Below are 17,443 nucleotides of genomic sequence, written 5' to 3' on the forward strand. Positions count from 1 at the left end.
TTTCAAGAGCTGAGTTCTTTTGGGAAACTTTACGCTTTCTGAAGTTGAGTTCTTTTGGAAACTTTTATCAACAAAGCATTATAAATGAATTCACTTCATTGTGAAAAGCATGCTTGAATATTTATTTGCTTTTGCTGCCTTTGTGGCTTTCTAAGGTACTGAACTTGGTTGCCCTTGCTAAGGTATAAGGGAAGTTGATAAGTGTTTTCAAATCACTGCTGAGGTAAAGTGATTCCATTTAATCTCCCTTACTGTTACTATCTATGGCTAGGAGTATTGCATTTCTGGGGTTTTCAGAATTCTGAGATTTATTTTTGAGGATTACATTTGCAACTGTGATTGCAAATTGTTATTACTTCTCTATTGTTGCTTCTGTATATGAGAAGTTAATTTATGCTGATGAGATTATAGAACTTGTTGGTTGCTGATGAATTAATACATATATGCAATTTGTTCATGAGAAACTCATTGCATTGAAGTTTTCCATAATTGGTTGCAATACGAGTTATGATTTTTGTGCTCAAACTATTTTAGAATTCCATATATGTGTGTTCTGAATGCAACTACAAAGATATTTCTCATTATATTGAATTGGCTTGCAAAGTGTGTCGAAATGCCAAATTTCCTAAATTTGTCAAGAAATTGGAGTTATTGAGATTATAGCCAGGTTGGGGTTATTACACTTTATATAACAAAACTTATGATGACTTTGGGCCTTGATGCAGGAGCATCCAGAGGTATAAGAGCAATCCTGTGTCACCCAAAAAAATGTACTTAGACTTAGTTTTTGTTTCATGTGTTTTCATTTCTAGATACCCATTTGGGTCCAATAAAGGTTCCAACTCTCACAGTTCCACTATCAGTGTTCTAGGTTAGAGTATTTGAACACCTTGGGATACGTGTAAATGCTGGAAAAATAGGAGTATGTAATTGAGCCATCATTTTGGTGAACTAGAAGGTGTAAATTGGTCGAATGATTGTCATTGTAATTTAGAGCATTCCAGAAAAGGAATCAAGTCAAAAGGCCCCACGGTTTGAAAGTTATCGCAGTTTTTCGATTTCTGGAGACATCCTAAGAATGCTTCAAAGTCAGGTTAGGGGCATTAAATGACCTCGAACAAGGCCAAAAATGGGGACAAGAAAAGCTTGTCCATAGGGCTATAGAGCGCTTCGAGAGCTTTCTGGAAATGTAAATGGTTCGTCAATCGGAGCTACGGTTCAAAAGTTATGCCTCCCGGAAGTTCAGTTACCATTTCTGGATTCTTCTAATTTTGTGCCGACTTCTAATGCGACTTCTGGAGCCTTCTATTTGGTCGGTGGATGGCAACTAGTACTTTCTAGAATGTATTCCTAATCCCTAACCCTCTGGAGTCTATTTAAGAACATTTCTGGCATTGTAAAAGACAGTTCGGATTGGAGTTTGAGAGAAGGTACTGGTAGAAGAATTTATCTCCAGATTTATGCTATTGTAAGCCCATAGGGCATGTTTTGGAGTTTGTTTCTCTGCATTAAGTGTACTAGCATATTTTCACAGTTAATAAAATTTTCCCTTTCTTGTTGTGTCCATTCTGTACTTGGGTTGTGTCCCTATCAGGCCTTTTAATGATTGAGTAGAGGGATTCTTTTGAGAAGGCTGAGAGAATTGATAATTTCTCATGTCCTTATGAAAGGATTTGGCTAAGAAAGCTTATGTGTTTGAAGATGAGTCAGTACCACTACCGAATTGTTGTTTCTTGTAATTTTGTTGTAGAAGCATTATGCAGAGATCAAAAAAAGAAACATCAGAATGAGTGGAACCAATGTTGAGAGTTTCAACAAAGTGTTCATAGGAAGAGAATGGACTCTTCAAGGTGATCACCACCATGACTAATTCCATTTTGCACCAATGGCTTCCAATTGATCTCTATTGTCCTTGATTTTATTGAGCTGATCCTCCACGTACTCTTGTTCATTCGTCATGATTGTGAAAAGAATGTTCTTCAGAAAGAACACACAACTCTTGCCAAAGGTTTCATGCAAACATTATTAGATGCATTTAATTTAAGTTGTTTTGTTAGAAGGAACATGCCATAGCTAATCATTAGTGACTCAAAGTTTGATGAGCATGGCAACTTCTTGATTCTGCTGATTTAATATATCCTACTCTGTCTTCTTCATTGAGACATTTAGCCTTGCCCAAAACAATTTTGTCAAGACATCTATTTAAAAAATTGTTATCCTATGCTGCTTTTAAGCATTGTATTTTGTGTCATTGAATTTTTGACTAGCCTCAAGCACAATATTCATTAGAGATGCCATTGTAAAATATTGAGATCAAAGGTGGTTAACTGTGTGGCGACACAAATATCAAGGTAGAATATGATCAATATGTGAAAATCACATGTTGAATGATAGAAGTAGAAAATAGGTACTGATTTTGAGACATCAAATTTGTGGGTATGGATCCCAAAACAAAATTTTTGAAGGCCCATAATTTTTTTAGAGAAACCCAAGAAACCTCTTGAAAATCCCATAAAAAATCTTTAATCAAAATATGAAGCTAACTAAAAAATTCCAAAATCATCTTAAAAATCAAGCACTAGCTGTAGAAGAAAGTAGTGAGGGTTTGTGAAACCTTGGGTGACAAAAATATGCTCTTTGTTTACCACAGATGAACACAAGGTCAAAAAATACAAAGAGTCGTTGAACTTGTAGAGAACTATAGGTAGCAGAAAATCTTGGGTGAGAACAGACATTGTGTAGAGATGACCCTAGTTGAATCCAAGTGCCTCCAAAAATAATGAGCAAACTCGTTAGGTAGGTTTGTTGTAAAAAAATGCAAGCAAAGAAGGGCTTTAATATTGGTCAGGGCTGAATGATCACATTAATGGTCGTTTTGGACCACAACACTCAAATGGGTGTTATTCCCATTGATAAGAGTGGTACCCAATCCAATTTCAACAAATTTTGAGAAACCGAACAACTACGTCAAAATCAACAAGTCTAACATTGTTGATGAACAAGTGATGGCAACATCCAAAGATGTGGTTCCTTTGATGTCTATTTTTAGACCTACTTGTATTTATCTTTCTAAATATTTACACAATGTGATGAAGTTAATGTGCTAAAACTTCCTCCTACTTGCAATTGTGTTAGAAGCTACCAACAATGCCTAATGTAAGAGGAGGAAGGGTCATTGACCGGAATACAGACCACAAACAGATAGGAAGCATAAAACCTACGAAAATGGTATTTGCTTGAAATACAGATGTTGTTGTAGAAAGTTCGTCAAACTTGAAAAGCAGATACAAAACCCTACACGGGTGTCAACAGAAAGATCTAGAAAGAATTGTGAAAGTGTTCAATTCCAATGGCGAATCGACTATTTTCCCTACCAGGTAACAGAACTAATGCATAGAGAATGGAAAGGTACTTAACACAAAAAGTAGAGAACAATCATATTATATTCATTTCTTAGTCACCATCTACAATAGTATTCCATGGCAACATGCCTTTATGAAAGGAAATAAAGGTTACATATAGTATCCGAGGGGTCGTGAGGTAAATTGTCGTGACTATATAATGCCCTTAGATATGCCAACCATCTAACTACCTGTTTTCCCGCCAACATCATCCCCCCAAAAGAAAAGTCGTCTCCTGGTGACTCAAAACTCTCAAAATTAGGAGACATCATAAAAATATAGAAGCAAACATAGACTAGGGAGGAGGTTGCATCCCTGGAGTGTTCAGCAGCTGGCGTAACTTGTAAACTTGATCGGTGTGGATACGTAAGTCCTTTTGTGTCTGTGTGTTAACCTCCACAGCCTCCTTCAATAGAAGTGTTGCCTCCATAGCTTGAGCCTGAGCTGCTGCAATCCTTTTTCAGCCTTTTCCTTGTCTTGCAAGATCGCTGCTCGCTCTGTGCCCCATGTTGCCTATTGACTAGCCAATTTAGTGGCTAGCTCCTCTCAAGTCTTTGCCTTGATTGCCCTAGACCTCGGAGCTGCAACCCTCTCTGCTTCTCCATCCGCCTCTACACGCTGCTGAGCATAGTAGGCGTCTTTATATGCCCCTACTATGTCATGTGCAAGGTTCTCCATAGTAGTGTTGCATGGTCCCAACTCGGGTTCTATAATCCAATCAACCAACATCTTTGGCGTTTCCATGGCTAGCCATCCTCTGGCCTCTGCGACGGTTATTTCAAAACTTGCTAGATGATGCATTATTTTTTTGTTGATTGGTTGTGGCTGCCTCGAAGGTAGATGGTTGCTTCTGGGTGAAAAGTACCTAGGGCCCTCTTGTCCGCAAGTTATATGGGCAATCTTTGGTAGAGTGGCCCATCACCTAGAAAATGTCACATATTAACTTCTTAGGACATGCTCCTTTTGTGTGGCTATTTTCTTTGAATTTTGTGCACCATAATTCCCCTTCTTCACTCCGTCTAGCGCCTTCTTTCATTGTTTTGAATTCCCGCATCATACACTCCATATCTTTTTGTAGTGCTTGCACTTTTTTATTGGGTTCTTCGTCACTACTACTATCCTCATTAGATGATTGACTTTGTTTTCTTCTTTTTTTTTTAGCATTTTTTTTTCACTTTCTAGATTCATGACCTTGTCGTATGCATCTTCGTAAAACATTCGCAGTACTATCCTCAATTTTCTTCTGAGAGATGCATTCAGTTCATCAACGAACCATCTCTTTAATTCGTTAACGAGTTGGGTTTCCATTTTCTTGAGAAACTCCTTCAACCTTCTATTATAAGCTCAAACAGTTTCCTTTCTCCCTTGTTTGGCACTGTACATTTCGATGACAATCCCATTATCATCTCGAAGCAATTTGAATTCCTCATGGAATGCCTTCTTGAGGTCAGCCCATGAACCTATTTTTGTTTTGTCAATGTCTGAGTACCAATCAATGGCAATGCCCTGTAGGGTTGGAGGAAATTGGTTAAGCCATTCATCATGATTGGTCACCCCATTTGCTACCTAGATAGTGTCATAGGTACAACAATGTTTGAAGGGATCTTCCTTCTCGTCGGCAGTAAATTTGGGTAGTTTTTGTTTCTATGACATGTTTCGTCGTGGTGCTTGACCCACTTGTGTTCCTAAACTACTATTGCTGGGATTGGATTGTGGAGGGTTTCCCTCACCACTGTGCAATGTCCTTCCAACACTTCTTTTTGCCTTGGTGTCTTCTACCTCCCTTGCTTCCTCTTCCCGTTCGATGTTTTTGCCTCGGTTTCCTTCCGCTCAAGGTGTGATGGATAGATTTAACAATTGTTCACGTGTCTCTGCCATAGTTCCTCATTACTTCTCGTTCGCCGGCATTCCAGCGAACCAAAGCGTTCCTCTTCGGTTACTACTCCTCCCACGGCACCCTCCTGGTCACCCTTCATGACCCATTCGTGGTTCCCTTCGGTGAGTTGCTTTAACCTTCATCATCGCTCAGTTTGTTGTGCAAGAATTAAGGCTTGATGTTTGGCTTGTATGACATGGATTTGTTCCTTCTTATTTCTATCTTTATTTAGTGTGTTTGGCATCTATACTTTTCATGGGTGATTTTGAAAACAACACATTATAAAAGAAAACTTTTATTTATGTAGAGTCTCCATACATCATTGTGGTCGTCTGTGGGACCATTATAGAGGTTAGTGTTCCTTACTTTCACACTTTTACTCAAATTCCCACAGTCTCGAGCTCATGGGTGAGGGCGTCGGTGGCTTTCATCATGCTCTTCCATTTCTCACCGGATGCATTCCCAAAAGTTCCGAAGGGTCTGTTGCATGCGTTGTTCCTATTCAGTCTCCTCCCTTTGACGTTGTTGTGCCAAGAAGGCTTGTGCAAATAGTCTGGGGAACTGATGCAGTAGGCAGTTGGCGGTAGGGCTCATGTTGAGGGAGTCCCACACAATGCCCTTGAGAACCTCTTCCTGTATGAATTCTCTCCATACAAAGGTTTCAATGCTCAAGCGGAATAGAATATGGAAATTCTCCATTAGTTCGTGCTCCCCCTCGGATAGATCTGGAATCCCATTTTCATTTACTCTCACGTTCTCTTCCAGAGGTATTCCCATTGACTCTATGTGTCATATGCCATCGGTCGCTTCACTTTCCTAGATTCGAAATGACGACGACGCCAAATGTTTTCCCTACTGGGTAATAGAACTAATGCATACAGAATGGAAAGTTACGTAACATAGAAAGTAGAGAACAATCATATTATATTCATTTCTTAGTCACCAGCTACAACAGTATTCCATACCAACATGCCTTTATAAAAGGAAATAAAGGTTACATATAGTATCCAAGGGGTCACGAGGCGAACTTGGGACCGTATAATGCCCTTGGATATGCCTACTGTCTAACTACCCGTTTTCCTAACAACATCGACCTTGACTTAATTTTGAAAAATTTAGCAAATAATTTTAATTGTGAAAGTAGAAATTTTAGGAAAAAATATAATCCAGCTCCGATACCATATTACATAGGTAATTGGTAAAATATTAGGTTAATTGATGAATGAGCAAGGTGCTCATATATAAATACAATGTTTTTGTTATGAAACAATAGTTGTTATTAGAAACATTCTAATAGCAAAAGAATAAGAGAATATTAGAAACATTCTAATATTTACAATTGTAAGATATACATTATTGACCGTTAAAAGAATAATAAATAAGGTATTTAGAGAATTATTCTAATAGCAGTCTTTTTTGTGATGCAAGATTACTAAGCCCTATGGTGATTTCAGGCTATTGTTCTATATGTTGATTTTTGTTCTCCTTATGTTTGAAATTTTTGTAGCTGAATTTCCCCTTTCTGTAAGTTATATTATAGTCTAATAGTCAGTACTATTAATAACACTATTTCTGTATTTGCTAATGGCACCATTACAACATCATTTTTGACTCTTTTTAATGATAAATCATCTCACATTAGTATTTATCACTATATTATTAACCATATTATGCCTAATTATATTTTTGATATTTTCTTATGTTGCAGGTTTTCTGGTTCTATCCCATGTATGTTTTCAGCTTTATTATAAGCACCTTATGGTAATTATCTTCCATCACCTGAACATGCAATGTGTGACATGCAGCATTACATTGTATTGCATAGTTGTACAAATTATGTGGCATCTAATTACTGTGACAAAGTTTATAATTCACAATACATGGAAATGAATTTGGTTTTGGAAAGAGTATGGAGTTATAATAGTGTCATATATTACAAAATCAATAATTGTTGGAGACTTGGAGTTCAGTCTACAGTCTTCAATAATCAGTTAATATTAGATATCAGTGTAACTTTATTTTACCACTCGATAAGGTTAGAGGTTAAGTTAGTGATAGATACATTTTATATAAATTGTATAATGAAACATTAGTATTCTTGTCTCAATTACATGCTGACCTTTTGTGTCAGTCTACTGTAGTATGAGTGAACTATTTTCTTAAATCTCATGTCTTTTCTTTATATTGTCTTGGTACATTTTTGACATGGTACTGAAATCATGCTTATAGGGAATCCAAAAGCTGTAATAATGTAATACTATATCTCTTTCTTGAAGAATGTTTAGGGTAAAGATAAATACTGTGATCCATGCATGTTGTTTCAAGGATTCAAGAGCTAAGTCATTAGGATAGGGAGATGGGTATGGGTGCATTTCTAGAAAATGCCAAATTTCCATGAATGACTGAATGAAATGATGTGGAAATATCTACATTGACCATTAAAACAAAAAAATATACAAATACAAATACAAATAAAAACACATAAAATTTATTTATACAAAAAAGTCTAAAATTACATGTAAATAATAATAAATAAAATTACTGAAAAGTATATGAGATTGCACTAATTTATGTAGAATTAATTTTGAAGAAATTATCAATGATTTTTTAAAGTGTAGGTCTAACCTACATGTGAATTTTGGTGGAGGTGTGCTGGGTCAAGGAAATTGTTAGTGAAGGCTTGCCTGGTGTGATCTAGAAATTCATCTGCTTGGTGCAAGGAATGTTCACCCATCTTGCCCTTAACAATTAAGAAAATGAAGGAAGATGGAGTATGGAGTGGCGTTAACTAGAAGACCTTTAATTTCTTTTGTTTGAAGATTAACAAGTAAAAAAGAGAAAATAGACAAGAAGGAAATTTGCTTCAATGACTTGTTATGTAGTACTCTTGTTAATGTTACGAGCTCCCTAAGGCCCTATGCCTTCAAACATCCTTGAGCTTGCTAGTCAAATGTTTTGATTGTTTGGTATGCCCTGTGTTAATCATTATCTTCTCTAAGGTGCCAAAAGGTCACTATTGGTTTACAGCCTTAGCCCTACGAGGACCTTGCTTGTATATCTTTGTTGTTTGGTGGCTTCATTGATGAAATTGTACCAGTTTTTGTAAAAGGGTTGGAGCCCTCTAAGATTTTATCTTTACCCTTGGTTAGGAAAATAAATACATGATAGATAGGGACCAGAACAAATTATCATTTATGTCTCCTTTGATAATATTTGCATCATCTGAAAAATAATTGGAAAATATGTGGGAACATCAGCCCAAGTTCCACTGGTTCCACTGTTAGACATACATGTAGAAGTTCCTTGCTTATCATTGCCCAAGTCAGATCGGTTTGGTTGAATATGTCAAAACTTGGTTAACCCTTTCGTGTCTTTGTCTCTTTCATGGGAAAGGAGTTGCGATTTGGAATACTTGTATAAAAGTTTATCTGATTTACTTAGTTTTTTGTTTTCCTAAACAGTAAATGGCCTTACTTTTTAGATTGATCTGTCACCTTGCATATCATAAGTTCTTATTAACTTCTTGTTAATAGAAAGTTAAATTATGGAACTCTGAGATTAGCGGAATGAGCCTAAGGAGACACCTATGTGAGGTGAGGGCATATGCAATTAGTTTATTTGTTGGGTAATTGAAAATGTTTTTGTAATGAAACACTAATGAGGGGTTAAGTAGTGGACTTGAAAGATATTCTTCCATTGTTAGTATAAGATTTAATTAGTTTTTCATTGGGAAGTCTTGGCAATTACACATGCTAGCTTGAGTGATGAAAAAGCTTGTGTAAGAGTTATTTTGTATTTTAGAATGACTTCGCCCATATGATAGTCGTGAGAATTAGTATTTGGTTTGGTGATTTTTTTAGGCTTATGTTGCTGGATTTCTCTACCAAAGGAGAAAGAGTGTTGATCTTGTTGATATGTTGCTTAGAGAAGCTCTTTGAATGTATTGTAATGATGTTTGTCTAATAATAGATTGAACTGTATAGTTTTTAGGGGATTGGGGTTTCAATAATTATTCTTGTTCTTGTGGTTGTTTCTATTCTATATCTCTTATTCTTTGTATTGTTCTCCTTGAAGGGGTAATGTTGATGTACCTACATGTTTAGCTATGCTCCACAGTGTTTCCGGGATGGGGACATGTTTCCAGTATGGGTATGGGTCGAAGCCATTATTTAGGGGACGAAATCTCAGGGAATGGCGATTAAAAAAATTAGGGAGTTTTTTATATATAGAGACAAAATTCAAATATGCATATCATAACATTGATAAACCATTCACCATAGACATTTTAGAAGATCAATACATGGAAAATTATCAGATGACAAATACGAAGTACTTCCATTATGACAATATTACATACATATATAGCTAAAATCAAAATGCCTAAAGGCTTTAAGTATCATGCATGCAAAATGAAATAAAGAGAAGTCCAACTAAAATATAAGTAGTAAATACTAAATGCAATCTTTTCTCACTACTGCTGCTCTATGTTTTTTTTCTTCCTCTTAGCAAGTATGTCAAATCTAAAAATGAGTAGAATAGTTAGTGTTTTAGTGTTTTAATTGACCAAATATGGCTTGCATATTTTTGTAAAGGCGACCACTCCTAACTCCAATAGTTATGGGTGATTTCCAATCCTTGTGCTTAATCAACACGTGTCCCTCTAAAGAGTACATTATACCCCCTATCCTGAAGAATAGATACAGAAATCAAATTCATACCTAATTTTGGCACATGCAACACATCATGAACTAGAATTATCTTTCCATTCTCCATCTGAAACTAAACAGTCCCTTTCCCAATTGGCTTGAGTTTGGACAAAATTCCCATAAAAATTTGGATATTGGTGTTCTCCTCCTTATAACTGGAGAAGTACTCTTTGACTCCTGTCATATGAAATGACGCCCCACTATCTATATACCAGATAGTTAGTGAGGTTGAGCTCACCATACAAGCTATAAGTGCAAACTCATCTTCCATTCTACTGGAGAGTTCATCTACACTTGCTGAAGTTGCCACTTGCTTCTTTGCCTTCTTCCTTTCTAGGCAATCATTGACATGGTGACCGTACTCATGACATCCAAAGCATTTGACCTTAGAAAGGTCCTTCTTTTCACTTTGTGAATTCAATCCTTTGCTAGACCCCTTCTTTGCTTTCCCTTTCCCCGCTAGGGCAACGTTTTCCTATTCCACCTCACTTTTCTGACTCTTGTTGGCCCCATTGACAAGACTTAGTCTAAACTCCTCCTGAGTGAAATCAGTCCATAGTCGATCCCAACTCGGTAAAGTATCTCATCCACTGACAACTTGAACAAAGACACTTCACTATTTAGAAAACTCATTTCGGGCTATTCTCACTAGCTCGTTATCACTAGGATTATCTCCAACAGCTGCTAACTCATCCTTGACAAGTCTAAGCCTAGTGAGGCAACTTGTAATGTCTTCTCCCTGGTTCATCCAAGTATTCTTCAACTTCTCTCTGAGAATCATCTTCCTGTTAGTGGTAGCATTGTGGTACAGATTTAGAATGGCATCCCACATGTTATTCGCTGTATCTAGTTCTGAGATATGTGAAACAATATGATCCTTGACACCATCAAGGGTAATCCTCCTCACCTTGGCATCGTCCTTCTTATATGTTGCAAGCTGTGTTGCATTCGTTGGTACAGGTACAACACTAGTAGCATAATCCTTAATACCATTCTCTTCCAATAATAAAGAAATTCCGGCCTTCCAGACACCAAAATTCCAGGCACCATCTAATCTGTCCTGACCTCTCAAACCAGCTAAAGCCATCTCAAAGGAATAAAGCAATAATAATTCTGAAGAGATCACACTAGGTTATATAAACCCTTAATTTCTTTCCTAGGGAAAAACTTTTTAACCCTCAACACTGCTCTGATACCATGTGAAAATTAACACTACTGTAGTCATTGATTATTAATCTCCTATCATAAACGATTATTAAATTGCCGAAAATAAATTCCTAGCTAATATTGAAAAGTAACACAACTGCAACTTCACCAATAAAAATACGGAAAGAAATTCAGAATAGAATTTTTTCGGACAAATTGTCCCTAGAAAAACCCCCAAGGGAAAACTAGTTCTATAGATGGAAAATATATTAACTTCAGCAAATCAAGACATACAAAATTTCTTGCCTCTCACTGGTAGAATTTAGACAAACCTCCTAATTTCTTTTGCTGATATTCCCCACTACTATCCCCAATGCTATCACTGTGCCCTTGTTAACACTGCAAAACTATTTGCTATCACTGCAAACTCATTTGCTAACACTGCAAATGCTTCTACAACTCTTGTTGTTCTCTGTAATATTTTATTCTCCAAATGCTTCCCTTGACTCCCTTTTATACTACTTAACCAAGAGGTTTCTAGTTGCTTCTTGATAAAGACAGCTCAACCAAGAAGTTTCTAGTTGCTTCCTAACCAAGAAGTTTCTAGTTGTTTCTCAACTAAAACAACCTAACCAATAGGTTACTAGTGGCTTCTAGGAGTCAATTAATTAACAAATATTTGTCGTAACTCTAATAGTTATTTGCCAATTAATCACATATGGATGAACATCTGTCCAAGCTACCTAAAACTAACATAGAGCTCATGTGTGAGGGTTCCAACTTTGTGTAGAAGGCAAAGACTGCAATAGATAATTGATAGAAATCAAAAAATCAAAAATGTAGGTCTGAACTTTTCAATCTGTGTGATGATATCTCAAACTAGTTTGCATATATGATTGGTATGACCTTTTTCATCTATAATGTCCCCATTTTAGTAGGATCCTATAGCTTGGCGAGGTTAGTTCACCATAGCGACCCTCATGAGCTAAGAGTGATGCAGGGGCATCTGAGGTTCCTGAAGATTTTGGCATTTTCGATGGAAGACTGGAGGTGCTCAGCCATCTCTGTGGTGTTTCTTGGTTAGTGGCTTGACCTAATGGGCTTGGTGGACAAGCTTGGTGCTTAGTCGAAGAAGGGTGGATACTTGGTCATTACTAGGCGTATAGTTGACCGAGGTACTTAGTCGTTGTGGTGCTCGTTCACTAAAGAAACTCGGTAGAACCTGTTCTTGGTGATGCTTGGCTTGCTTGGTGATGCTTGTGGGAGCTCAACAGGCATGCTTGATTATTTTGCTGACACTTGGTAGGGTGACAGTGCCAATTGGAGTTCTTGAGGTTTTGGTTGACTAACTTGGTGCATTTAATGCATGTAGCGTGTGAGCGTGACGTGGATCAATCTGGGGGGTGCATGAGGACCTATGTGTGGTCTTGGTTATCTCTCTTATGTGTATTTAATCAATGCTGTAAACTTGGGGGCTTGTCCTAAGTATTTCTTGTGTGGTTATTGTGGGTTACCATTTTGTATTTAATGTTTGTTGTGAGCCGACTTGTGGCTTAAATATGCATTTAATGGGAGTGTTTATTTAATTAGTAACTTTCTAGGTCGACTTGTGGCTTAGTTGGGTATAAGTAGGGGGTTTAGGGGGAGTCTTGAGTCATTATTCAGCATGGGATCTAGCATGGAGAAGATGGAGTAGCTGAGCGAGTGAAGTTTTCCTGAGTGTGTGGATAGATTGCTGAATGTGAGGCAGTTTACACTAGGATGTTGGGTGACGTTTGAGCAAAGCTAGTAGCTACGACTTGGGAAACAAGGAGATTGCTTAGTGGCTTGCGAGCATAAGTTTACATCTTGCTGGAGGTTTCTACTAGAGTTTTGTTGTGTTACAGATCTGGCTAGCTAGGGATTTCGATTGGATCTTGAAGGATCTTACACAACTATCACTTGCTTTGTATTTGGCCATAACTGAGAAGGCCTTATAGCCCGTCACATTGCATGTAATTAGATATTTTATGAATAAAGAATTGAGTTTGGTATCAGATCGTATATCTTGTGTTTTTGATGTGTGGTTATTTGTTGGGGGCTAGGACATCTCCTTTTGGGATTCTCCTACCTTGCATTGCGTCATGTGGTATTAGAGAAAGGAGTTCCTGAGCATGTTGATTGATCACTGAACGTGAGGTAGTTTGTACTAGAACCTTGGGTTGGGGGAAGTTGATCTGAGAAGATCTTGATCCGGTCGTGATTGTGTTGAAGATTGATTGCATCGGGAGTCCTAGTTGGTGATTCTTAGTGTGGGGTGGCAAATTGTAATTTGACCTATACTTATAGAGGGCTTGCTGTTTGATTGTGGATTGTATACAAAAAGATGGTTACAAAGATGGAAGGTTGATCTTGTTGGAGCATGATCACAGATAGTTTGTGTGATTTGTATTACAGATTTGTGTTCTTGGCTATTCGTGCAAGGTGGCAGGTTGCGATCTAGCTTGCAAACAATTCGGGTTTTTCACAAAGTGCTTGGGTGGGATTTGTTGCAGAGGGTTTTTAAAGATCTTGGAAGATGCCTCTGAGAAGATTGGAACTTGGGATGATTGCAGATCTGCATGATGTGGTGGAGATGAAGATTTTAGAGGCGTTTTCTCAAATGGATGCTGCTTTGTCAGATCGAGCTAACGAGGGATAGTTCAGTTTTGTAGAGATTTATGGAGCTGGAGTCTACCGATCTAGAAGTGAGTTGTTTGGCCGGTTAGAAGACTTGTTCGAGAACGAAGATGGCATGACATGGTTGAGGTTGAGGTTGGTTTTGTTGATCAGTTTGTGGAGTTTGGTGTGAAACCTATAGAACAACTTGTGGTTGTTTCTATAGAGATTCCTAACCATGTAGATGCTGGGATGGAGATCGGTTTTCATGATCAGGTGGTTGAGTTTGACATGGAAATTGCAGAGCACTTAGTCGTGGATAATCAAATTGTTGTGGGTGATGATTTGTATGTTGTAGACCATCTTGGTGCTGAGAGTTTTTCATGTGTTGGTGATGGCTTTCATATTGCCACAGGTGTGGATTTGGTTTTGGATCTGCCTGTTGTTGCTGCAGATGTGGAGCTTGAGGCTCTTATCGCTGAGATGGATTGTAGTGATAAGTTGCAAACCCTATTTGTGGGTTACTTTGTTGTGCAGCTTATTCCTATGAGCGAATATGTTGATTGGTTGTTTTTAGATTTGCGAAGGAGTTGGTTTATGGACTTGTTCATTTTCTTGGCTATGTCGATTAGCAAGATTTGGGTGAAGATGAAATGAAAGTCTAGTTTTCATGAAGAAACAAAGTGTGGGACATACTTTCTTTGTACCTTGAGAGTCTGATGTAGGGGAATTTGAGGTTTGTGAAGATTTTTGGCATTTTTGGTGAAAGATTGGTGGTGCTCGACCATCTCTGTCGTGTTTCTTGGTTGGAGGCTTAACCAAATGGGCTTAGTGTACAAGCTTGGTGCTCAATCAAAGAAGGGTGGATGCTTAGTCATTATTGGGTGTAGTGTTGGCCGAGGTACTTGGTCGTTGTGGTGCTTGGTCGCCTAAGTATTTTTTGTGTGGTTATCGTGGGTTAACACGAGGGTCAACATTTTGTATTTAATGTCTTTTGTGAGCTGACTTGTGGCTTAATTATGCATTTAATGCAAGGGTTTATTTAATTTGTAACTTTCTAGGCCGACTTGTGGCTTAGTTGGGTATAACTAGGGGGTTAAGGGGGAGTCTTGAGTTATTATTCAGTGTGGGATCTAGCATGGAGAAGATGGAGTAGCTGAGTGAGCAAACTTTTCCCGACTATGGACAGATTGCCGAATGTGAGGCAATTCACACTAGGATGTTGGGTGAAGTTTGAACAGAGCTAGTAGCTGCGGCTTGGGAAACAAGGAGATTGCTTGGTGGCTTGCGAGCACAAGTTAAGATCTTGTTGGAGGTTTCTACCAGAGTGTTGTTGTATTACAGATCTGGCTAGCTAGGGTTTTGGGTTAGATCTTGAGGGATCTTATAGAACTATTACTTGCTTTGTATTTGGCCATAACCAAGAAGGCTTTACAGCCCGACACATTGCATGTAATCAATTATTTTTTGAATAAATAATTGAGTTGGGTATGTATATTGTGTTGTGTTTCCGCTATGTGGTTATTTGCTGAGGGCTAGGACATCTCCTTTGGGGATTCTCCTACCTTGTATTGCATCAAAGAGTTAGATTTGAGGGTCTCTGTTGAGTGACTTGCTATTTTTAGTAAGTCAATTCTGGGCAATTATTATGTTTAGTTGTGCAGTTGGGGCACCTAGTGATTGGCATCTTTAGTGATTGATTGGGCCATTTAATGGAACTTTATATTATAAGCTATTTATTAAGACTATCTTAATAAATAACTTTATCATTTTAATATTATAATTTGAAAGTGTGTGTGAGAAGCATCTTTAAGTGAAAAGTGTGAAGAAGACGACACTTCATTTTGTGTTATAAAAGAAAATCTGAGGAGAAAATCGATTCATTCTATGATTTTTCTTATCATTCACTCATGAATAACCTTTAGCAAAGATTTATGAGGATTGATTCCTCTTCTAGTTTGCACTTTTGAACCATTGGAAGACATGGTAAATTGTGCTTGGAATTACTGAGATCAATGACTATTATTCTGATTGGAAATTTGATGCTGTAGTATACTAAATTATCCATTAATTATGCTGCTACTTGATCAGAGGTTGGACGCTTAGTATTGCCTTCATTTCTACATATGATACTGTTGCTTTGAAGGCCATTGTTCATTGCTGCTGGGCGTTAGAAGTCTGTAGGTATATATTAATCCTGGGAGGCCAAATTCCTAGCAAGGGCGTGGGTTTGTGAAGGCTGCAAATTCCTGTTATAAGGAAGAGTTTGGATATGCAAGGGCTGCAACTGAGTTCTGCAGGCATTTATGGCATGTATAGGTAGCCACAAAACTACCTACAACCAACATCACTAATCCTTTCTATTATATTCTAAGTGTGGTGTTGAAAATTTCAATCTGCTGCAAGTATACATTGTGCACCAATATCAATTAGTTTCTTTTTTTATTGCAAACTACATGAGAATTGATGTAATAATTTGCAAATTCTATAATTGCAAATCATTATTTTAATAATATTGTCATTGTTATTGTTAGTTTTTCATAAAGGATCTGCTGCAAATGTATTAGTACTGCCATTTGTCTTGGTATGTGTTTTCCACTTTGCAGCAATCTCTTATTTATATTGATAATAAATCAAGAGGAAATATGTCCCTTCATGGGACCTGTCTATTCATTAAAATGGTAACAACATAATTAATTAAACTAAAAACATATATATATATATATATATATATATATATATATATATATATATATATATATATATATATATATATATATATAACTTGAGTTTTAATTTCAAAGTTTATCCAACTGAAGCTACCAAACATTAAGACTCCCTCTTAGCTAGCGAGGATAAACACGAGACATTTATTAAGAATATCTTTGATCAGAAGATATCCAACATTTAGATATCACATTTGATATCACAAGTATTGGTCTCTCAGAATATCAACGATATTCACCAAGTACTCAAAAGGTTTTGATATCATATATATATATATATATATAAAACTTGAGTTTTAATCTCAGTTTATCCAACTGAAGCTAACAAACATTAACACTCCCTCTTAGCTAGGGAGGATAAACACAAGACATATTAAGAATATCTTTGATCAAAAGACATCCAACATTTAGATATCACAAGTATTGGCCTCTCAGAATATCAACGATATTCAACAAGTACTCAAAAGGTTTTGATATCACATCTGATATCAAGAGTATTGGCCTCCCAGAATATCGACATCCGATATTCACCAAGTACTCAAATAAGGTGTTATATCACATTTGACATCATGAGTATTGATCTCCCAGAAAATCATACGATATTCACCAACTACTCAAAATAAGGTTTGATATCACATATGATATCATGAGTATTGGCCTCCCAGAATATCAATGATATTCACCAAATACTCAGAGTAATGGTCTCTTAGAATGTTGAGATGCAAGAAATTTACCATTTACTCAATCTATTAGATCTCATAATACAAGTTAATGTAAGATTGTCACCTTACAATAACTTCTTCAAATACAAATGATGATCATTTGGAAGTCGTCACTTCCTCATGATGTACACAAGGGTAGGCCCATTAAAATAATATAGTCATGAGACATATTCATGAATCATTGTCCTCTGGAGAATCCACCACAACATGATTTATTGATCACTAGAGA

General features: G+C 37.1%; 1 protein-coding gene across 1 annotated transcript in view; it reads left to right on the forward strand.

Moving 5' to 3' along the window:
* The window catches only part of LOC149554931 (etoposide-induced protein), a 140,779-nt gene that overhangs the window by 94,968 nt on the left and 28,368 nt on the right, over window positions 1-17,443 (forward strand). Inside the window, exon 4 of the mRNA XM_089828942.1 lies at window positions 6,986-7,038. Coding sequence (XP_089685068.1) covers window positions 6,986-7,038 — 53 coding nt within the window. The remainder of the gene's footprint in view (window positions 1-6,985; window positions 7,039-17,443) is intronic.

The sequence above is a fragment of the Cupressus sempervirens genome, chromosome 5 (assembly GCF_028749045.1).
Source record: "Cupressus sempervirens isolate cs-2001-9-10 chromosome 5, ASM2874904v1, whole genome shotgun sequence".
Taxonomy (NCBI): domain Eukaryota; kingdom Viridiplantae; phylum Streptophyta; class Pinopsida; order Cupressales; family Cupressaceae; genus Cupressus; species Cupressus sempervirens.